This window comes from Filicampus tigris, chromosome 8 (assembly GCF_054856515.1).
Source record: "Filicampus tigris isolate MCC_2025a chromosome 8, RoL_Ftig_1.0, whole genome shotgun sequence".
NCBI classification, from domain to species: Eukaryota; Metazoa; Chordata; class Actinopteri; order Syngnathiformes; family Syngnathidae; genus Filicampus; species Filicampus tigris.
In genome coordinates, this window is record NC_141224.1 from 12,188,627 (window position 1) to 12,210,653 (window position 22,027).

Genomic DNA, 22,027 nt, shown 5'->3' on the forward strand with positions numbered 1-22,027 from the left:
TTGTTGCTCAATATGAATACACCTTTACAATACAAAATCACCCAAAATGTATTTAAGATAGGTACATCTCAATAAATTGAAATATTCAGGAAAGGTTTTTCTTGTATAGGTGGCACAGATTCATTTAGTACAGGAAAATACTTTTCTAATTACCTAATTTCTGTAAAAAAAAATGTTTCTTATATAATCATCAATTTATTTTTAATGAAATTATGAAATATTTGTATAGTCTGTATAATAAATATTATAACATACAACATTCACTATTTGAACAGAACTATGCGAAATAAATTAAGTTTTACACAAAATTCAAATTTATTGCGGCGCACCTTTAGATTAAACAGTTTATTTTTGGCTGTTCTAATAACACATGTCTTATTTCTTGTGACAGGTGTGTAGAAACCTTACATATCTCAACTGGAAAAAAGGCAAAATATAGTCATTAAGAACCTGCTTTGAATTTGAGGTTGTTTACAAACAATCAACCGATGTGTCTTGACCAGGAGAACGTGGCAATGGCACACATACACATCAGTGGCTGAAACTAACTTAACTGCCCTCTCACATCCCAGAATAAGCAGCTAGATCTGGGGGACAAGATGGACCTGGCATCCTACCTGCTGAAGCCCATCCAGAGGATGAGTAAATATGCCCTGCTGCTGAAGGACCTCATCAAGGAGTGCGGCCAGTCACAAGCGCAAGAGCTGAGCGACCTTCGCACCGCCGAGGAGATGGTCAAGTTTCAGCTCCGCCATGGCAACGACCTGCTGGCGATGGACGCCATTCGAGGCTGTGATGTAAGCAGAAAGTGTACACTGAATTGACACAATTATTGAGACAACACTCGTAATCATTTGAGGCATCAGTCATGGGTTGGGCTTAGTTGTGTCTAAATTGTAATGTGGTGACTTGACTTGCAAGTTTAACTAGTTCTGTGATCATACTCAAAACATAAAGCAATCTTACGCCTTTAAAAAACAATAGAATAGACTCAGTAAGCTGCAGTATTATTTGTCATTTTTTACGAAGGATAAAGAATATATGCCTGTATCAGTCGACATGCAGCATCGTTTTTATTTAAATATCTATCGCTAAAAGGGTTGTAACGACCGCATTATTTATGCTAGTTTTTATTATCCCAGCTATGGTGTTTTGCATTGTGTGTTAGCATGAAGCTAGTGGATTTTTATAAATTGTGTGTTTTGAATAAATACAAAACGTGTAAAAGCAGCAAAATGTACTTGTTTTTAGCCATCTCTGGGGGCGGCCATTTTGTCTTCTGTCGACTGAAAATGACATCACAACTGCTCACAACGACAAATCACGGCTGACCCGTTTTCTGAATCTGAGGCGTGATTGGTCGTTGTGAGCAGTTGTGATGTCATTTTCAGTCGACAGAAGACAAAATGGCCGCCCCAAGAGATGGCTAAAAACGAGTGCATTTTGCTGATTAACTTACATTCCACAAACGCAAAATTAATCAGAATGCCATGTTTCAACTAGTGGGCCTGTTGGGAACATATTCTTGAAAAAAATATATATTTGGGTTGACTTCCGCTTCAAAGGAAGCTCGTGTCCCAACGCTCTTATCCATAGTGTATTTTTGAACTTGATGTCATCTTCTTTTGTATACTGTAGAGTGAAGTCAGCATCCCACCAGAACTTCCATTGTTGTGTGTGACGCATGTGACCTGAAGTTTTTCCTGTCTAGGTGAACCTAAAGGAACAGGGTCAACTTCGCTGCCAAGATGAGTTCATCGTCTGGTGTGGACGCAGGAAGTACCTCCGCCACGTCTTCTTGTTTGAAGACCTCATTCTCTTCAGCAAGACCAAAAAGATAGAAGGAGGATATGACATTTACATCTACAAACAATCCTACAAAGTAAGATTTTTTTTGGTCAGTGTCAGCTGAGCTATCAGTAATTTTTAGGTTGCTTAACACGCTGTTTTTTTGTGGGTATTTTTTGATAGACAGCAGAGATAGGTATGACTGAAAATGTTGGCAATAGCGGTCTGCGCTTTGAGATTTGGTTCCGGCGAAGGAAGTCTCAAGACACGTTCATTCTACAAGCAAGCTCTGTGGAGATCAAGGCAGTATGGACTTCCATTATAGGGAAGATCTTGTGGAGGCAGGCGTTACGAAACAGGGGTGTGTTTCTCTCTTGAGATGCAGCCATTGATTGCGATTGTTTAACATTTTTATTTAGGGCTCCCTTTGTGTATTTTGGTTTGCAGAGTTACGCATGCAAGAAATGGTGTCAATGGGCATTGGAAGCAAGCCGTTCATGGACATTAAGCCCAGTGATGCAGCCATCAATGACCGAGCCATCGACTATATCATGAAGGGGTCTGGTGAGACTTCTTTTTCTTCCCCTTTAGTCCCGCCCCCCATTTCTTTTTATTTGCCCGTTATGCTAGCGCCGAACAATTTTGAAAAATAATCTAATTTTAATTTTTTTTTTTCCCTCAGTATTGTGATTATTATTTAGTAAGTGATTATTTTTACAAGGTCCTCTTCCCATGTATTGTTTTTAACAAACTCAAGCAAGTCTGTATTACAATAAGTCACATCAGATATGAAAGCCTACCTAACGAGGTACCAAAACAAAGCTGAGCTTTTTGTTTTTCCCCAATAGCAGCCCTTGCGATTTTGTAAATCAGTGTTGTTCTGGTCTCTCCTGGAATCTCACACGTTTTTTTTTTTGTTTCCATGTTGCCAACAGGATGTAGGACAAGGGCCTCCATAGCGGTGCCCTCATACGAATACTCGGCTTCCATCAAGAGACCGCATTCCACCATCTCCAACAGCAGCACGTCGTCCTCCAGCAGCCAGTCATCCTCTTCCCTGCTGGGATCGCTCAACCTCCACCTGTACTCTTCGCCCTCGCACCCGCACGCTCACCTTTACCCGCTGGCCAGCGTTCCCTCCTTCACCCAGTGGCCTTACGACTGCATCGAGGAAGACGAGCTGGAGCACGACTCTGGGAGCCAGCCCTCCATGCGTGAGTTGGGATTTTATTTTATTTTTTTTCTTGACTAATTTTCTGAATTGAAAATTCACGACGCCGATTCCCGATTTTTTTACAGAACTAAATAAAAGAAAAGAAATCAAGCTTAACAAAATCAACACTTTTTTTGGGAACCAAGCCCCAACCAGAGACATTTATTAGTATATACTCTTTTTGCTTCCAAAAATGCTTCCACCATTAGAAGTATGATATTTACAACACAATGTTACACAATGCCAAATGACAAAACCACAACACACTGCCTTTACTTGTCTCGACGGTACAAATGATGACTCACACTACTGTATTTGTCATTAGGAATAAATGCTGTTGTGTGTTGTGTGCCAGTAACGGAGAGTTCCGAAACGTCGTCCCAGTGCACTTCCAATGACAGCGTGACCGGCCTGAGCACCCTCACCTTACCCGGACCCCCCGACGGGCTCCTGGACTCATACAACAACAACAACAACAACAACGAGGAATCCTCCTCCTTCCTGTGCTCCTCCGTGCCGCCTTCCTCCATGCAGGCTTCCTCCCTCTTCTCCACAAGTGAAGACCTCCAACCGCAGGGCAACAAGTTCATCACAGCAGTGAGTCTTTGCTCTATGTCCTTGTTTTTTTGTTTTTTTTAAACAAAGCACCACCTAAAAGAATATTTAGCCCTGTCAGTGCCACTCTCGTGACAGTTAAAATAAGGTAGCTTAGTAAGTAGCCTAAGTGTTTGTCAAAAACTAGACAGAGGCTTTATTCATAAAAGGTAAAGCTGGACATCGTCCCTCCGTCCCCGAGTTCCTGTCCTGCGTATTTAATCGACCCATGTGGTTCCAGTCGGTCGTAGACAGCCAAACTGCGCCGACCCAATGACGTGTGCCTCATATTGTTTTATATTGTTTGTCAGTTGTTTTTGTTTGATATTTATTATTTATTTGGCGGCGCCTGCGTGTGACGTGAAAATTACATTCTTGACGCTCATTGGCTGTCGCGGACGAAGGACGGGCCGGGTCGATTAAATATGCAGGAGGGGATCTCGGGGACGGAGGGACGATGCCCGGCTCTGCTAAAAGGTGTATGGAATATTATTGTACGCCACTGTAAAATTATGCACTGTTTGAACATTAACACTGCCCTAAATATATACGGGGGGAAATCCACCTACTGTACTACTAATGATGAATTAAAACATAAGTTAGTAATCCTACCTAAACAAAAGTCAGAAAACAAGCACATCTAAATGATTAAACGCATCTATATTGTACTTAAAAGTTAAATACATCCGAACTATGCTTAGCAAATGTACTGTATTGTATTCAAAAAATGTTTAAGTCACTATAACATGCACAGTTGGAACATTTTAGTCAGTTATTCTTACTCGTCCCACCAGAGGGAGCTATGAAAAAGGGAAACTCAGATCAAAGGTAGATTCACCACACATAACAGAGTATAGAATATACAATATATACACGGAGATTTGGGCATTTTACTAAAAATTGAACGTCCATTGTTCGTCATCCGTCTGCCTTATTTTTCCGGGGAAAATCCTGTCCATAGGCCGCCTCTAATTTTAAACGTCCGTCCTTCGGCGAGTCCGACTAAACTTTCACTCGCACCCCATTGCATCGCATTGTCATTTTTGTAATTGCCTTATTGTACAAACAAGGGCAAAAAGTCCTTAACAACATTTTAACCCCATAAAATGAGTGCAGCCCTATTAAATGTGACTATTGCATTTCAATTACAGTATATTGTATGGAGAATGTAATGTATTAAGAAGATGATCATAACATTTATTCGGCATACATTTTGACTGTTTGAGTTGCCAAATATGGTCCCTTGCCTTATTTAGTGTCTTAAATTGGACTTTTAGTACGATCAATGTGGAAAAATCTCTATTGAGAGACCTTAAGAACAAGCGGTAAGTAGTAGCTCAGTTTAAAGACTCCACTTTTTGCCGTCTTGTTTTTGCCAGAGCCAGACTTCTCATATAGCCGTAGGCCTGTCGACAGTGGTGTGACTTTAAGCTTAGCTCAGTAAGTATTCGGCGTATCCATTGTGGTCGTGTTAACAGCCTGTTGAACAACCGTGACGACAACACATGGCCTTGTTACTAATACTGTACAGTGCGTGTGAAAATCATGCATGGTCGTGTGGGTTTGAAAGCTTTGCTCCAATCCGGTGTTTGACTTGCCTGCCATTTCTCCCTCCAGTGTTGTCATTTTGGAATGATTTCTGTGTGTGAACACATGCATGCTCTTGAACGCACGCAGTCATTTCCTTTTTGAAGGTTCAGTGGATAGCATAAGTCTGCACACCCCCGTTCAAATGCTAGGTTCTTACAAGGGTAAAAATAGATCATTTCAAAGGTTTTTGAAATGATTTATCTTGGCGTTATTTTTTTCTATCCCCAAAACACTGCATTTGAACAAAGGTGTAGTTATTTTATATAGACTCTGGTTAAATAAGTACATATAGATGTTTTTTTTTTTTCCTGAACACTGTTCTTTTTTTTCTTTTTTCTTTGCAGCTGTGAAGTCCTGACGAAGAGCAAAATTCCAACGATGTGACACAACATTCAATTGAAATTAATTGGAGAGTCAGATAAAAAATAAACACTTCCATGATGGTACTCATATGGTTTGTAACATTTCCTTAACAGTATGCATCTCTGTTTATATTGTAGATGTTTTTTGTTGTTGTTATTGTTATTATTTTTGTTGTGCAATTTACAAGTAACTGGCAGACCAATGCAGAAAAAAAAATGCAGGTTATTACTTTTGTTTGCTGTCCGGCCTTGTGAGACTTGTACAGATGATTAAAAAAAGTTTGTATGAAAAGATTGTTTGTATTTGTGATTTACCACTTTTTAGTTAAGAGATGGTGCAAATAGTCTGTAATTTTGTCCGACACCGACAGATACACAGTGAGCAACCACAACATAGCATTTCACAAAGCTGTGTGGGTGTGTGGTAGGGGGTGTCATTTTCCTTTAACGGCACACATTTACTGCAACTATTTTTTCAAACTTCCCTAAAGGTTGAGATCAGAAAAAAAAATGCCACCAAGCAGTCCTCAAAATCCAAATATTTATTTGCAAATTGGTTTAATTATTCAACGTGCCACATTTCACTTTGGAGATCCTTACGCAGAGAATTACACTGAGCAAAAACTGAAATCCCAAAATGCAAAGTTCCATCACCTCCACCTACAAAGACATTTGGGGGATGGGGGAAGAGGGGCGTAAATCATTTCATTTCTTATTTGTTTTTTGTTTTTTCAGAATCTCTCTCACCATCCAAAAAATTCTTCCTTGAGTCCGTTGCATCAGGTCATTGGTTATCAAACCAGCGGCAACTAACGCAAAAACGAGACAGGCTCTGTTGATCACATGGGACACCTGAAATAAACAGAGCCGTTATTTTAATGAAATGCTGAGCATGCAGTACAAACAGGCTTACTTACATCTATTAATACTGGATATCGCATCAGCATGCTGGAAACAGCTCCTGCAATCATGAACTGAAAAGCAGGAGACTTTCAAATGATTGTGAAAAAAATATGATTACAGAAATAATAATAAATAGTCTTCTTACAAGCATCCCGGTCCCGTGAGCAACTCTGAAGAGCGTGACTAGCGACTCATTCATCCTCAGGCTTACAGCCATCGTAAAACCAATTCCAACACTGGGTAGTCCGCTGATAACCTGAAGGAACTACATTGATTGGTTCATGTCAATCTATGTTAAATATTGATTCAAAATATTCTATAATAAATCAATAAAATTATATATGTATATTACATCATTCAAAATATGTGTAATAAATTCAATGTAAAATTGAGTGCGTACCCAAATAGTAAAGAATAAAAGTTAAGGCAAACATGTCATTCATTCAATTAATAATAACATTACTACATTTATTTAAAAAAAAAAAAAAAAGGATTTTTATACACTCATTTTTGTTGCGATAAAAGTAGGTCAGTCTATAATGCATGCAACCCTATTTTTTCTTTTCTTTTTTTTTTTTTTTACCATTTAAGAGGAAGACCACAAGAACCTAACGGAGTTTCCTGTTGCTGACTTTGAAACAGGCTGGACATCCTTTAACAACACACCGCAAAACTTCTATCTACAGTATCTTTCTCTGTATCAACCATATAGAATTGCTTTTATATAGAACATTCACACAGATTCCTCAAGGGCGAGGTTTTAAAACATTTTCATCTATTAAATGCTGTGCTCCAATAAATCACCGTTTGATCGTTCACTTCAAATGAACAAAACGAATGCCGCACCCCAAATAAATGTGTCCTTGGTTTCTCCTTGGGAAATAAAAATAACAGGTGGCTGTGATTGCCCTTACTATCATATTTTTTCACTGATGAAATTAAAATGACAATGATAAAATGATAAAAAACCAATAACTAACTGAAATTTTATTTTACTTGTAGAAAGCTAACTAAAACAAAAATTAAGGGGAACACGTCCTCTGTTTTTGTCTTTGTCAATTAATTTCAAACATGAGCTTTCACTGTTAGTTTTATATGTATGTATTTATTTTGGTATTACTGTACGGCCATACCGAAAAAAGATGGTCGAATAGTCATTTGCTAATTTTTGTTACTTTACTACACAACACTTATTGAGACTTTTTTTTTTTAACTTGCTCTTGACAAATACATCATATATATTACCGGTATTAAAAGTAAAACTAATTTTTAAAAAATTATGCATTTTCCAAAGAATAAAAACTAATGAACTCTAACGAACCATGTCTAAAAATCAATTAGAACAAACTGAATTAAAAAAAAAAAAAGTCAAAACGAAATTAAAAACTAAATATACTGAAAAAAATCCCCAAATATTAAAATCCTGGACTGGTACTAAAACACCTCCATGACAATTTGACTAGCAGAGCTCCGTGTGTTGGAAACACATCCAGTCACATTCCTCAAGCATGTTGTTGTACGTGATTGTCGTCCTTACACCGAACACAGCAGTCTTAGTCTGCAGCTGGTCATCCTCTGCCACCTTTGTGGCTTGGTATCGTACCACCCTCGGCAATTGCTCAACGTCCTTGCACAGGCCTTGTTCATCTTCTTGGATCTCCATTTTAACATCGGAACAAGCCATGCTGCACTCGCCTGCAAGTACAAGATCAAAATATATTCTTAAATGTGAACGTATCAATGTTTTCATTTGTTTTGTGTTAATTATAATGTTCAAAAAGTTGTCCAAAATATATTTACTGAGACCTAAGTCAAAATAATTGCTCAGTATGAAGATGGTTCTGCTGTACAATTAAAGGCACAGTTTCGCTAATAATAAATAAGGTCAGCAGTATTTCAATTGCAATTAACTATGACATTTACACAATGTAATGATAATATTACAAAGCAGAATTCTCTTCACATAATGGTAAAAAAAAAATACATAATTCATACAATTACAACTGCCATGGTCGGTGATTTTGTTGACTTTGTTTGTTTGATCATGTTCTATTGTGTTTCCTGTATTCAACCTTCATGTCTTGACTGCTCGTTAGGTTTCCGTCACCACCTGTTCTCGTCAGCCCTGTTCCTTGTGTCAACCAATCATCTCCCTCCTGCCACTCGTATCCCATCCTGTTGTGCCACGTTGTCTCGTCAATTTCGTTGCATTTAGTTCCCTGCTTTTGTTCAGTCTATGCCAGTTTGTTGTTGCTGTCCCAGTCATGTGTTTCTTTGTTACTTTGATTTTTACAGCATTGTTTTGAGTTTTAAATGAACCTTATTGCCTTTTTTAATAAATAAATATTTGGGGGATATCACGCCTACTTCCCTTAAAGAAAATAATGCAATATTATATCTCTGCAAGTGCTTACACTTTCAAATGATCACTTTTACACTGAAAAACGTTTTTGTTGAATTGTATTTCGTCAAGTGGTTTAAAAATAAAATCATCTGGATCAGATACATTTTTAAAGTAGGCGATACAAGAACTTAAAAATTTATCGGATTGATTTTATTTTGTGCAACCACTTGACGAAATAAAATTGAGTAAATACAATAAAACTTTTCTGCAGTGTACATGTGCAGTAACATGTCTGCTACTCAGCAAACACTAACTAAAATTTCCCAAAAGAAAAAAAAATGAAGTACTCCAAAAAGGAGATCGAGTAACTTTTTTGTTGTTGTTGTTTAAATCAAGAGTTTAACTGATATTTTCTTGGCAACTGGTTACACATCTGTGTTTCGATATCTTACTTTTAATTTCCTTCTGCATGGTTATGTACGATATGTACTTGATATTGTACATTTGCTAGTATGTTGCATTATATTGTTTAACACAAAGTGTAAATGAATTGCATTTTATATGCACATGTAACGTACACATAATAATTACATTTCATTTTGTTTTCCTTGTGATTTTGTACCACTACTAGTGCTTGATATATTTGATAATATATTACCCAATATTGTTTATTGTTGTAAATGAATTTTTACATGCTATCTGTTATCTACAGTACATGTAATGTAAAAGTCTCTACACTCAATTACCATGTAATATTGGCTTTCTTTAGATACATGGACCTTAAGTTCACAAAATGCAATTGAATATCGACAAGAAAATGATTAGAAGTGACATTTCATATTCTTTATTGCACAGACTTTGAGGTTGTAGTATTTTAATATCCCATAATAACTGCATTACATACAGTACAGTGACGTGTACAGTCAACTTAATCTAATTCAATTTTTCATCTTAAAATGACTAATGCATCATTTAATAAGAAGCATAGAGTTTAAAGATTTGAGCAATAGGCTGAATGTGATTGAATGAAAGCAAGCTGTTAAAGTGTGATTGTCACTTACCGTGTCACAATGTGCTTGTCTCTCCAACAACCGCCTTTTTAAGTAGAATACTTTGCGAGAAAACGTGGCAAAAAAGAAGGTCACACTTGTCACTTCCTCACTTGACACTTGGCTGCAAGATCATCCTCCGTGACTTTAAAGCCTGCGTCTTATGGTATGTACGCGCTTCAAAACATGAGGTGGAGTTAAATATCAAGTTTATTTTTGTGTCCATTTTAAAGGTTTCAGCTAGCTGTATTACTTTTACAAGTGAGTGAAAGTCATCATCATCATTTCCTTGCTAAACTCTTTGGATGAACATCAGGTGAGGTATATCCAGTACGTTGCTTGCCGATCTTTCGTGTTCCAGGAGGACAATGAGGAGGACGTTTGTGTGTGACGACTCCATGATCATCAATATTGCCATCGGGAAGGACGGCGAAGGACGCAGCCATGCGATGCCCCGAGAAATTCATTGTGTGTTCCTAGACGCTTTCAAGGTTTTTGCTTACAATGGATTCCCAAAACCTCTCGGAGTAAGTGTGTACGTTTGTGTATTTGTGTGTGTATAGATATGTGGGTATATATATCATATATGTATATAATAAAATATATATAATTAAAAAAATATATATATATATATATATATATATATATATATATATATAAAATATACATAATATGCATTATATGTACATATATATACTTTATGTATATATGTGTGTGTGAGTATGGGCTCTCAAAGTTAAAGCATTAACTTTGGAGATTAATTAAAAAAAAAAAATTAAGTGTCGAATAAATCAAGTAATGATCCGAACCTGCAGTTTAATTCCTGTGGTAGCTGTTGACGTCTGCTTACGTGTACATACAAATTTAGAGGATTCACTGGCATTTAGATGGACAAACACGGACTATAGATAGTTTTCAGAGGCGTGGTGGCCATCGGGATTTTCGGAAGATTTTTATTTTTTTTTTTAAATCTAAGTTTGTTGTATTGTACATTGAAAAGCAGCTGGGGAATGGCTCGGTTCACAAGCTGTCGTCCTGCCGTGGCGGCGTCATAGTGCACTGTGGCTGGCCACAATTCTAGCAACGGCCTTGTACCCCTGAAAAAAAAAAAAAGGTTTCACTCCATACTAACGCCCGGTGACCTTGCGGCCATCGGCGAGCACTCTGAGGGGGGCTGACAACAAACAACTTTGTTCGCGCTGCTATTTGTAGGAAATAAATGATAATTTCCTGACCAATTCAGTGAAATGGGATAATTTCTCCAGGGCACAGCACAGCGGTTGGGAATCATTGCTATAAATGGATGTTGATTCTTTAGTTGGAAATCATTGCTGTAAAAAGATGCTAATGTTTCTTCTCTTAAATATGTAGGCAGCACAATGTCTTGCTGGAGTGTCACTTGTCAGCCTTTGTCTGATGACCTATCAGAGATACTTTCACATTCTCAGTGTTCTGGTAAACACTCTTTCAGTCTAATCCCTGATTGATTTATGTTTGAAATGATGTATGCTAATTTGTGATTCTTTTACTTGGTTTATATGTTTTACCAATGTCAGTTTGTGCTCTGTGGACTGCTGACCTATGCAGCAGGACGTGTCCCAAACATGTGTGTGGTAAGTAGATTCTGGGTAAAATGGTCTGTCTTTAAATCTGTTAAAAATGTGCTTTAACTGGCAAAGATGTTTTTTTTTCCCTCTGGATTTGAGTATTTTTTGTTGCACTTGCCAGACCAAGGTGTCGTTCTGTTTGAACGTCGTCAGCTTCCTAGAGTCTGTTGTGTTACTTTGTCTCTTGCTGCTCGACCACCACTTATTTCAGGCGGTCACTTCACACGAGCTCAAGGTGAGTTCAGTATTTTTCATTCTGGCTGGAAGGCTGAAAAATGAGATTCATCTCTTTCCTACAGATGCAAACAGGAATCATGGCAATGGCTGCGAGCCTGTTGGTGGTGGAAAGCTTGATTGCTTTATTTCTGATCTACTGGCAGAGTAAAGCGGTGTGCAGACAACATTTCAACATACTGGTAATGTTTCCTTCCATTTGACACACTTCACCTCCAAACCAGTCAAACTAATGGTGAGCACTTTCCCCTGCAGCCCATTGTTCAGTTGAGACAGGAGGACTAACAGGCTGTCGCAACTAAACAACCCACACCATGATCAACTGACTGCTTTTGAGTAATATTATTAGCACATCAATGCTGTTTACCTACAACAAATAAGTGTATATGACACCATTTATTCATATTTTGTCGTTTAATAACGTGAAATGTTGTTTTGTCTTCGTGCACTTATTGTTTGTATGTACTGTATATGAATGTAAGTATTTTACATTCAGTCTCATCACTCAAAATTTTAAAAAATGTATGATGTTGATGGTTGTTACAGAATCCAGCATTGCCTTGTACTGTACAAATTTAGAAGCAATTGGTTTGGCTTTTTATTCATTTATATGTCATTACACATTCCTCAAATTAGCAGCCTCTGCTCTGATTGACGCCGTGTCCCAATTAATCTTTGGGTGTGTCATCCACTTTAAAAATGCAGCAACTCAGCCTTAAAACCCATTTGTTGTATTCCTTATAAATAAAGATGAGAAATAGTCGAGTTTAGTTTTAGTATAGTTGAATTAAATACATATTAAAGGGAGGTCAAGTAAAAAAAATTCTTACAAGAACATGTTCTATGCTAAGCAAAAAAATCCACCAGTTTTTTTTATCCATCTCAGGTGGCAGCCATTTTGCCTTGTATTGACACATGCAGACGACTCAAAATGACATCACAGTGCCTAAGGGCTCAGCTTGCGGATGTCAGATGACCAAACACAGAACTCAGGCGAGCCTTGACGGTCGTTACCTGAGCCCTTAAGCACTGCATGTCATTTTCAGTCGACAGCACACCCTGAAATGGATAAAAACAGGTGGATTTTGCTGCCTGTCCTGCTGCCGTTCAGAATAACTTCCACTCCCATACCACTCCCATTTTGGAAGTCAGCTATGTAAAAATACATACATACATAAATAAAAAAGGAAAACAAGCAACTAAAGTTGCATTTTACTAATGTATGAACAGTTTGTCATTGCCTTTCTCCTTCTGGACTGTCACTATTTCGTTTGAAAAAAATTATAAAAAAATCCCGCTCCCATCTGTTCCCATGAACTTTTTATCTTGTACTGTCCCAATCCCGTGATGAAAGTTAAAGTTGACTCCCATTCTATGTGAATCGCACTGGATTCTCACGACACGGGGGGTTCTCGATAAAATGTCAACACATTATTGTAAAGAAAATTTTACACTTGAATTTTTTCCTTTAAAATGTTAAACGTGTTTTTTTTTTAATTGTATTTATTCTTTTTTTTATCAAACAAATATTTCAACTATATAAGATAGCTAGGGTTTCAAACTAGGGTTAGGGTTTCCAGCTAGGGTTTCAAACTAGGGTTAGGGTTTCCAGCTAGGGTTTTCAGTTAGGGTTTCAAACTAGGGTTAGGGTTTCCAGCTAGGGTTTCAAACTAGGGTTGGGGTTTCAAACTAGGGTTAGGGTTTCCAGCTAGGGTTTCAAACTAGGGTTAGGGTTTCAAACTAGGGTTAGGGGTTCCAGCTAGGGTTTCAAACTAGGGTTAGGGTTTCAAACTAGGGTTTTGGTTTCCAGCTAGGGTTTCAAACTAGGGTTAGGGTTTCCAGCTAGGGTTTTCAGTTAGGGTTTCAAACTAGGGTTAGGGTTTCCAGCTAGGGTTTCAAACTAGGGTTAGGGTTTCCAGCTAGGGTTTCAAACTAGGGTTTGGGTTTCCAGCTAGGGTTTCAAACTAGGGTTAGGGTTTCCAGCTAGGGTTTCAAACTAGGGTTAGGGTTTCCAGCTAGGGTTTCAAACTAGGGTTAGGGTTTCAAACTAGGGTTTGGGTTTCCAGCTAGGGTTTCAAACTAGGGTTAGGGTTTCAAACTAGGGTTAGGGTTTCAAACTAGGGTTAGGGTTTCCAGCTAGGGTTTCAAACTAGGGTTTGGGGTTCCAGCTAGGGTTTCAAACTAGGGTTTGGGTTTCAAACTAGGGTTAGGGTTTCCAGCTAAGGTTTTCAGTTAGGGTTTCAAACTAGGGTTAGGGTTTCCAGCTAGGGTTTCAAACTAGGGTTAGGGCTTCCAGCTAGGGTTTTCAGTTAGGGTTTCAAACTAGGGTTAGGGTTTCCAGCTAGGGTTTTCAGTTAGGGTTTCAAACTAGGGTTAGGGTTTCCAGCTAGGGTTTTCAGTTAGGGTTTCAAACTAGGGTTAGGGTTTCCAGCTAGGGTTTTCAGTTAGGGTTTTCAGTTAGGGTTTCAAACTAGGGTTAGGGTTTCCAGCTAGGGTTTCAAACTAGGGTTAGGGTTTCCAGCTAGGGTTTCAAACTAGGGTTAGGGTTTCCAGCTAGGGTTTTCAGTTAGGGTTTCAAACTAGGGTTAGGGTTTCCAGCTAGGGTTTTCAGTTAGGGTTTTCAGTTAGGGTTTCAAACTAGGGTTAGGGTTTCCAGCTAGGGTTTTCAGTTAGGGTTTCAAACTAGGGTTAGGGTTTCCAGCTAGGGTTTTCAGTTAGGGTTTCAAACTAGGGTTAGGGTTTCCAGCTAGGGTTTCAAACAAGGGTTAGGGCTTCCAGCTAGGGTTTTCAGTTAGGGTTTCAAACTAGGGTTAGGGTTTCCAGCTAGGGTTTTCAGTTAGGGTTTCAAACTAGGGTTAGGGTTTCAAACTAGGGTTAGGGTTTCCAGCTAGGGTTTTCAGTTAGGGTTTCAAACTAGGGTTAGGGTTTCCAGCTAGGGTTCCAAACTAGGGTTAGGGTTTCCAGCTAGGGTTTTCAGTTAGGGTTTTCAGTTAGGGTTTCAAACTAGGGTTAGGGTTTCCAGCAAGGGTTTCAAACTAGGGTTAGGGTTTCCAGCTAGGGTTTTCAGTTAGGGTTTCAAACTAGGGTTAGGGCTTCCAGCTAGGGTTTTCAGTTAGGGTTTCAAACTAGGGTTAGGGTTTCCAGCTAGGGTTTTCAGTTAGGGTTTCAAACTAGGGTTAGGGTTTCCAGCTAGGGTTTCAAACTAGGGTTAGGGCTTCCAGCTAGGGTTTTCAGTTAGGGTTTCAAACTAGGGTTAAGGTTTCAAACTAGGGTTAGGGTTTCAAACTAGGGTTAGGGTTTCCAGCTAGGGTTTTCAGTTAGGGTTTCAAACTAGGGTTAGGGTTTCCAGCTAGGGTTTCAAACTAGGGTTAGGGTTTCCAGCTAGGGTTTTCAGTTAGGGTTTTCAGTTAGGGTTTCAAACTAGGGTTAGGGTTTCCAGCTAGGGTTTTCAGTTAGGGTTTCAAACTAGGGTTAGGGTTTCCAGCTAGGGTTTTCAGTTAGGGTTTTCAGTTAGGGTTTCAAACTAGGGTTAGGGTTTCCAGCTAGGGTTTCAAACTAGGGTTAGGGTTTCAAACTAGGGTTGGGGTTTCCAGCTAGGGTTTCAAACTAGGGTTAGGGTTTCCAGCTAGGGTTTCAAACTAGGGTTAGGGTTTCCAGCTAGGGTTTTCAGTTAGGGTTTCAAACTAGGGTTTGGGTTTCCAGCTAGGGTTTCAAAATAGGGTTTGGGTTTCAAACTAGGGTTAGGGTTTCCAGCTAGGGTTTTCAGTTAGGGTTTCAAAATAGGGTTAGGGTTTCCATATAGGGTTTCAAACTAGGGTTTGGGTTTCCAGCTAGGGTTTCAAACTAGGGTTAGGGTTTCAAACTAGGGTTAGGGTTTCCAGCTAAGGTTTCAAACTAGGGTTAGGGCTTCCAGCTAGGGTTTTCAGTTGGGGTTTTCAGTTAGGGTTTCAAACTAGGGTTAGGGTTTCCAGCTAGGGTTTTCAGTTAGGGTTTCAAACTAGGGTTAGGGTTTCCAGCTAGGGTTTTCAGTTAGGGTTTCAAACTAGGGTTAGGGTTTCCAGCTAGGGTTTCAAACTAGGGTTAGGGCTTCCAGCTAGGGTTTTCAGTTAGGGTTTCAAACTAGGGTTAGGGTTTCCAGCTAGGGTTTTCAGTTAGGGTTTCAAACTAGGGTTAGGGTTTCCAGCTAGGATTTTCAGCTAGGGTTTCAAACTAGGGTTAGGGCTTCCAGCTAGGGTTTTCAGTTAGGGTTTCAAACTAGGGTTAGGGTTTCCAGCTAGGGTTTTCAGTTAGGGTTTCAAACTAGGGTTAGGGTTTCCAGCTAGGGTTTTCAGTTAGGGTTTCAAACTAGGGTTAGGGTTTCCAGCTAGGGTTTCAAACTAGGGTTAGGGCTTCCAGCTAGGGTTTTCAGTTAGGGTTTCAAACTAGGGTTAGGGTTTCCAGCTAGGGTTTTCAGTTAGGGTTTCAAACTAGGGTTAGGGTTTCCAGCTAGGGTTTTCAGTTAGGGTTTCAAACTAGGGTTAGGGTTTCCAGCTAGGGTTTCCAGCTAGGGTTTCCAGCTAGGGTTTCAAACTAGGGTTAGGGTTTCCAGCTAGGGTTTTCAGTTAGGGTTTCAAACTAGGGTTAGGGCTTCCAGCTAGGGTTTTCAGTTAGGGTTTCAAACTAGGGTTAGGGTTTCCAGCTAGGGTTTTCAGTTAGGGTTTCAAACTAGGGTTAGGGTTTCCAGCTAGGGTTTTCAGTTAGGGTTTCAAACTAGGGTTAGGGTTTCCATATACGGTTTCAAACTAGGGTTAGGGTTTCCAGCTAGGGTTTCAAACTAGGGTTAGGGCTTCCAGCTAGGGTTTTCAGTTAGGGTTTCAAACTAGGGTTAGGGTTTCCAGCTAGGGTTTTCAGTTAGGGTTTTCAGTTAGGGTTTCAAACTAGGGTTAGGGTTTCCAGCTAGGGTTTCAAACTAGGGTTAGGGTTTCCAGCTAGGGTTTTCAGTTAGGGTTTCAAACTAGGGTTTGGGTTTCAAATTAGGGTTTTCAGTTAGGGTTTCAAACTAGGGTTAGGGTTTCCAGCTAGGGTTTTCAGTTAGGGTTTCAAACTAGGGTTAGGGTTTCCATATAGGGTTTCAAACTAGGGTTAGGGTTTCCAGCTAGGGTTTCAAACTAGGGTTAGGGCTTCCAGCTAGGGTTTTCAGTTAGGGTTTAAAACTAGGGTTAGGGTTTCCAGCTAGGGTTTTCAGTTAGGGTTTCAAACTAGGATTAGGGTTTCCAGCTAGGGTTTTCAGTTAGGGTTTCAAACTAGGGTTAGGGTTTCCAGCTAGGGTTTTCAGTTAGGGTTTTCAGTTAGGGTTTCAAACTAGGGTTAGGGTTTCCAGCTAGGGTTTCAAACTAGGGTTAGGGTTTCCAGCTAGGGTTTTCAGTTAGGGTTTCAAACTAGGGTTAGGGTTTCCAGCTAGGGTTTCCATATAGGGTTTCAAACTAGGGTTTGGGTTTCCAGCTAGGGTTTCAAACTAGGGTTAGGGTTTCAAACTAGGGTTAGGGTTTCCAGCTAGGGTTTCAAACTAGGGTTAGGGTTTCAAACTAGGGTTAGGGTTTCCAGCTAGGGTTTCAAACTAGGGTTAGGGCTTCCAGCTAGGGTTTTCAGTTAGGGTTTCAAACTAGGGTTAGGGTTTCCAGCTAGGGTTTTCAGTTAGGGTTTTCAGTTAGGGTTTCAAACTAGGGTTAGGGTTTCCAGCTAGGGTTTTCAGTTAGGGTTTCAAACTAGGGTTAGGGTTTCCAGCTAGGGTTTCAAACTAGGGTTAGGGTTTCAAACTAGGGTTGGGGTTTCCAGCTAGGGTTTCAAACTAGGGTTAGGGTTTCCAGCTAGGGTTTCAAACTAGGGTTAGGGTTTCCAGCTAGGGTTTTCAGTTAGGGTTTCAAACTAGGGTTTGGGTTTCCAGCTAGGGTTTCTAACTAGGGTTTGGGTTTCAAACTAGGGTTAGGGTTTCCAGCAAGGGTTTTCAGTTAGGGTTTCAAAATAGGGTTAGGGTTTCCATATAGGGTTTCAAACTAGGGTTTGGGTTTCCAGCTAGGGTTTCAAACTAGGGTTAGGGTTTCAAACTAGGGTTAGGGTTTCCAGCTAGGGTTTCAAACTAGGGTTAGGGTTTCAAACTAGGGTTAGGGTTTCCAGCTAGGGTTTCAAACTAGGGTTAGGGCTTCCAGGTAGGGTTTTCAGTTAGGGTTTCAAACTAGGGTTAGGGTTTCCAGCTAGGGTTTTCAGTTAGGGTTTTCAGTTAGGGTTTCAAACTAGGGTTAGGGTTTCCAGCTAGGGTTTTCAGTTAGGGTTCCAAACTAGGGTTAGGGTTTCCAGCTAGGGTTTTCAGTTAGGGTTTCAAACTAGGGTTAGGGTTTCCAGCTAGGGTTTCAAACTAGGGTTTCAAACTAGGGTTAGGGTTTCCAGCTAGGGTTTTCAGTTAGGGTTTCAAACTAGGGTTAGGGTTTCCAGCTAGGGTTTTCAGTTAGGGCTTCAAACTAGGGTTAGGGTTTCCAGCTAGGGTTTTCAGTTAGGGTTTCAAACTAGGGTTAGGGTTTCCAGCTAGGGTTTTCAGTTAGGGTTTCAAACTAGGGTTAGGGTTTCCAGCTAGGGTTTTCAGTTAGGGTTTCAAACTAGGGTTAGGGTTTCCAGCTAGGGTTTCAAACTAGGGTTAGGGCTTCCAGCTAGGGTTTTCAGTTAGGGTTTCAAACTAGGGTTAGGGTTTCCAGCTAGGGTTTTCAGTTAGGGTTTCAAACTAGGGTTAGGGTTTCCAGCTAGGGTTTTCAGTTAGGGTTTCAAACTAGGGTTAGGGTTTCCAGCTAGGGTTTTCAGTTAGGGTTTCAAACTAGGGTTAGGGTTTCCAGCTAGGGTTTTCAGTTAGGGTTTCAAACTAGGGTTAGGGTTTCCAGCTAGGGTTTCAAACTAGGGTTAGGGCTTCCAGCAAGGGTTTTCAGTTAGGGTTTCAAACTAGGGTTAGGGTTTCCAGCTAGGGTTTTCAGTTAGGGTTTCAAACTAGGGTTAGGGCTTCCAGATAGGGTTTTCAGTTAGGGTTTCAAACTAGGGTTAGGGTTTCCAGCTAGGGTTTCAAACTAGGGTTAGGGCTTCCAGCTAGGGTTTTCAGTTAGGGTTTCAAACTAGGGTTAGGGCTTCCAGCTAGGGTTTTCAGTTAGGGTTTCAAACTAGGGTTAGGGTTTCCAGCTAGGGTTTTCAGTTAGGGTTTCAAACTAGGGTTAGGGCTTCCAGCTAGGGTTTTCAGTTAGGGTTTCAAACTAGGGTTAGGGTTTTCAGCTAGGGTTTTCAGTTAGGGTTTTCAGTTAGGGTTTCAAACTAGGGTTAGGGTTTCCAGCTAGGGTTTCAAACTAGGGTTAGGGTTTCAAACTAGGGTTGGGGTTTCCAGCTAGGGTTTCAAACTAGGGTTAGGGTTTCCAGCTAGGGTTACAAACTAGGGTTAGGGTTTCCAGCTAGGGTTTTCAGTTAGGGTTTCAAACTAGGGTTAGGGCTTCCAGCTAGGGTTTTCAGTTAGGGTTTCAAACTAGGGTTAGGGTTTCCAGCTAGGGTTTCCAGCTAGGGTTTTCAGTTAGGGTTTCAAACTAGGGTTAGGGTTTCCAGCTAGGGTTTTCAGTTAGGGTTTCAAACTAGGGTTAGGGCTTCCAGCTAGGGTTTTCAGTTAGGGTTTCAAACTAGGGTTAGGGTTTCCAGCTAGGGTTTTCAGTTAGGGTTTCAAACTAGGGTTAGGGTTTCCAGCTAGGGTTTCCAGCTAGGGTTTTCAGTTAGGGTTTCAAACTAGGGTTAGGGTTTCCAGCTAGGGTTTTCAGTTAGGGTTTCAAACTAGGGTTAGGGTTTCCAGCTAGGGTTTTCAGTTAGGGTTTCAAACTAGGGTTAGGGTTTCCAGCTAGGGTTTTCAGTTAGGGTTTCAAACTAGGGTTAGGGTTTCCAGCTAGGGTTTTCAGTTAGGGTTTCAAACTAGGGTTAGGGTTTCAAGCTAGGATTTCAAACTAGGGTTAGGGTTTCCAGCTAGGGTTTTCAGTTAGGGTTTCAAACTAGGGTTAGGGTTTCCAGCTAGGGTTTTCAGTTAGGGTTTCAAACTAGGGTTAGGGCTTCCAGCTAGGGTTTTCAGTTAGGGTTTCAAACTAGGGTTAGGGTTTCCAGCTAGGGTTTTCAGTTAGGGTTTCAAACTAGGGTTAGGGTTTCCAGCTAGGGTTTCAAACTAGGGTTAGGGCTTCCAGCTAGGGTTTTCAGTTAGGGTTTCAAACTAGGGTTAGGGTTTCCAGCTAGGGTTTTCAGTTAGGGTTTCAAACTAGGGTTAGGGTTTCAAATTAGGGTTTTCAGTTAGGGTTTCAAACCAGGGTTAGGGTTTCGAGCTAGGGTTTTCAGTTATGGTTTCAAACTAGGGTTAGGGTTTCCATATAGGGTTTCAAACTAGGGTTAGGGTTTCCAGCTAGGGTTTCAAACTAGGGTTAGGGCTTCCAGCTAGGGTTTTCAGTTAGGGTTTCAAACTATGGTTAGGGTTTCCAGCTAGGGTTTTCAGTTAGGGTTACAAACTAGGGTTAGGGTTTCCAGCTAGGGTTTCAAACTAGGGTTAGGGTTTTCAGTTAGGGTTTTCAGTTAGGGTTTCAAACTAGGGTTAGGGTTTCCAGCTAGGGTTTCCAGCTAGGGTTTCAAACTAGGGTTAGGGCTTCCAGCTAGGGTTTTCAGTTAGGGTTTCAAACTAGGGTTAGGGCTTCCAGCTAGGGTTTTCAGTTAGGGTTTCAAACTAGGGTTAGGGTTTCCAGCTAGGGTTTTCAGTTAGGGTTTCAAACTAGGGTTAGGGTTTCCAGCTAGGGTTTTCAGTTAGGGTTTCAAACTAGGGTTAGGGTTTCCAGCTAGGGTTTCAAACTAGGGTTAGGGCTTCCAGCTAGGGTTTCAAACTAGGGTTAGGGTTTCAAACTAGGGTTGGGGTTTCCAGCTAGGGTTTCAAACTAGGGTTAGGGTTTCCAGCTAGGGTTTCAAACTAGGGTTAGGGTTTCCAGCTAGGGTTTTCAGTTAGGGTTTCAAACTAGGGTTTGGGTTTCCAGCTAGGGTTTTCAGTTAGGGTTTCAAACTAGGGTTAGGGTTTCCAGCTAGGGTTTTCAGTTAGGGTTTCAAACTAGGGTTTGGGTTTCCAGCTAGGGTTTTCAGTTAGGGTTTCAAACTAGGGTTAGGGTTTCCAGCTAGGGTTTCAAACTAGGGTTAGGGCTTCCAGCTAGGGTTTTCAGTTAGGGTTTCAAACTAGGGTTAGGGTTTCCAGCTAGGGTTTTCAGTTAGGGTTTCAAACTAGGGTTAGGGCTTCCAGCTAGGGTTTTCAGTTAGGGTTTCAAACTAGGGTTAGGGTTTTCAGCTAGGGTTTTCAGTTAGGGTTTTCAGTTAGGGTTTCAAACTAGGGTTAGGGATTCCAGCTAGGGTTTCAAACTAGGGTTAGGGTTTCCAGCTAGGGTTTCAAACTAGGGTTAGGGTTTCCAGCTAGGGTTTTCAGTTAGGGTTTCAAACTAGGGTTAGGGCTTCCAGCTAGGGTTTTCAGTTAGGGTTTCAAACTAGGGTTAGGGTTTCCAGCTAGGGTTTTCAGTTAGGGTTTCAAACTAGGGTTAGGGTTTCCAGCTAGGGTTTTCAGTTAGGGTTTCAAACTAGGGTTAGGGTTTCCAGCTAGGGTTTTCAGTTAGGGTTTCAAACTAGGGTTAGGGTTTCCAGCTAGGGTTTTCAGTTAGGGTTTCAAACTAGGGTTAGGGTTTCCAGCTAGGGTTTCAAACTAGGGTTAGGGCTTCCAGCTAGGGTTTTCACTTAGGGTTTCAAACTAGGGTTAGGGTTTCCAGCTAGGGTTTTCAGTTAGGGTTTCAAACTAGGGTTAGGGCTTCCAGCTAGGGTTTTCAGTTAGGGTTTCAAACTAGGGTTAGGGTTTTCAGCTAGGGTTTTCAGTTAGGGTTTTCAGTTAGGGTTTCAAACTAGGGTTAGGTTTCCAGCTAGGGTTTTCAGTTAGGGTGTCAAACTAGGGTTAGGGTTTCCAGCTAGAGTTTTCAGTTAGGGTTTCAAACTAGGGTTAGGGTTTCCAGCTAGGGTTTTCAGTTAGGGTTTCAAACTAGGGTTAGGGTTTCCAGCTAGGGTTTCAAACTAGGGTTAGGGCTTCCAGCTAGGGTTTTCAGTTAGGGTTTCAAACTAGGGTTAGGGTTTCCAGCTAGGGTTTTCAGTTAGGGTTTCAAACTAGGGTTAGGGTTTCCAGCTAGGGTTTTCAGTTAGGGTTTCAAACTACGGTTAGGGTTTCCAGCTAGGGTTTCAAACTAGGGTTAGGGCTTCCAGCTAGGGTTTTCAGTTAGGGTTTCAAACTAGGGTTAGGGTTT

At 40.6% G+C, this 22,027-nt stretch overlaps 3 protein-coding genes across 12 annotated transcripts in view; 2 read left to right on the plus strand and 1 right to left on the minus strand.

The window, feature by feature from the left end:
- The window catches only part of plekhg4b (pleckstrin homology domain containing, family G (with RhoGef domain) member 4B), a 40,897-nt gene extending 35,064 nt beyond the window's left edge, over positions 1 to 5,833 (plus strand). For 6 of the 7 annotated variants that reach the window (XM_086038924.1, XM_086038923.1, XM_086038925.1 and 3 more), the window contains 8 exons: positions 573 to 797; positions 1,712 to 1,882; positions 1,972 to 2,149; positions 2,236 to 2,352; positions 2,724 to 3,002; positions 3,357 to 3,598; positions 4,975 to 5,035; positions 5,530 to 5,833. In XM_086038924.1, coding sequence (XP_085895050.1) covers positions 573 to 797; positions 1,712 to 1,882; positions 1,972 to 2,149; positions 2,236 to 2,352; positions 2,724 to 3,002; positions 3,357 to 3,598; positions 4,975 to 5,019 — 1,257 coding nt within the window. In that variant the 3' untranslated portion in view covers positions 5,020 to 5,035; positions 5,530 to 5,833. The remainder of the gene's footprint in view (positions 1 to 572; positions 798 to 1,711; positions 1,883 to 1,971; positions 2,150 to 2,235; positions 2,353 to 2,723; positions 3,003 to 3,356; positions 3,599 to 4,974; positions 5,036 to 5,529) is intronic. The other variant, XM_086038921.1, reaches the window with a different exon arrangement.
- Positions 5,834 to 6,074: 241 nt separating this feature from the next.
- The window catches only part of LOC147143728 (uncharacterized), a 58,460-nt gene continuing 42,507 nt past the window's right edge, over positions 6,075 to 22,027 (minus strand). Inside the window, exons 1-6 of one of the 4 annotated variants that reach the window (XM_086037830.1) lie at positions 9,856 to 10,340; positions 7,988 to 8,145; positions 6,596 to 6,715; positions 6,465 to 6,521; positions 6,295 to 6,399; positions 6,075 to 6,207 (exon numbers count right to left, since the gene is read on the minus strand). In XM_086037830.1, the coding sequence (XP_085893956.1) occupies positions 6,106 to 6,207; positions 6,295 to 6,399; positions 6,465 to 6,521; positions 6,596 to 6,715; positions 7,988 to 8,134 (531 nt within the window). In that variant the 5' untranslated portion in view covers positions 8,135 to 8,145; positions 9,856 to 10,340 and the 3' untranslated portion in view covers positions 6,075 to 6,105. Of the gene's footprint in view, positions 6,208 to 6,294; positions 6,400 to 6,464; positions 6,522 to 6,595; positions 6,716 to 7,987; positions 9,073 to 9,855; positions 10,341 to 22,027 lie in introns of those variants that run through there. The other 3 variants (XM_086037829.1, XM_086037828.1, XM_086037827.1) reach the window with 3 other exon arrangements.
- Positions 9,936 to 12,985, plus strand: LOC147143729 (uncharacterized). Its single transcript, XM_086037831.1, has 8 exons — positions 9,936 to 10,009; positions 10,077 to 10,104; positions 10,205 to 10,370; positions 11,215 to 11,298; positions 11,400 to 11,456; positions 11,572 to 11,685; positions 11,750 to 11,866; positions 11,940 to 12,985. Exons 3-8 carry the CDS (start codon positions 10,212 to 10,214, stop codon positions 11,967 to 11,969), a joined length of 561 nt encoding a protein of 186 aa, XP_085893957.1. The 5' UTR covers positions 9,936 to 10,009; positions 10,077 to 10,104; positions 10,205 to 10,211; the 3' UTR covers positions 11,970 to 12,985.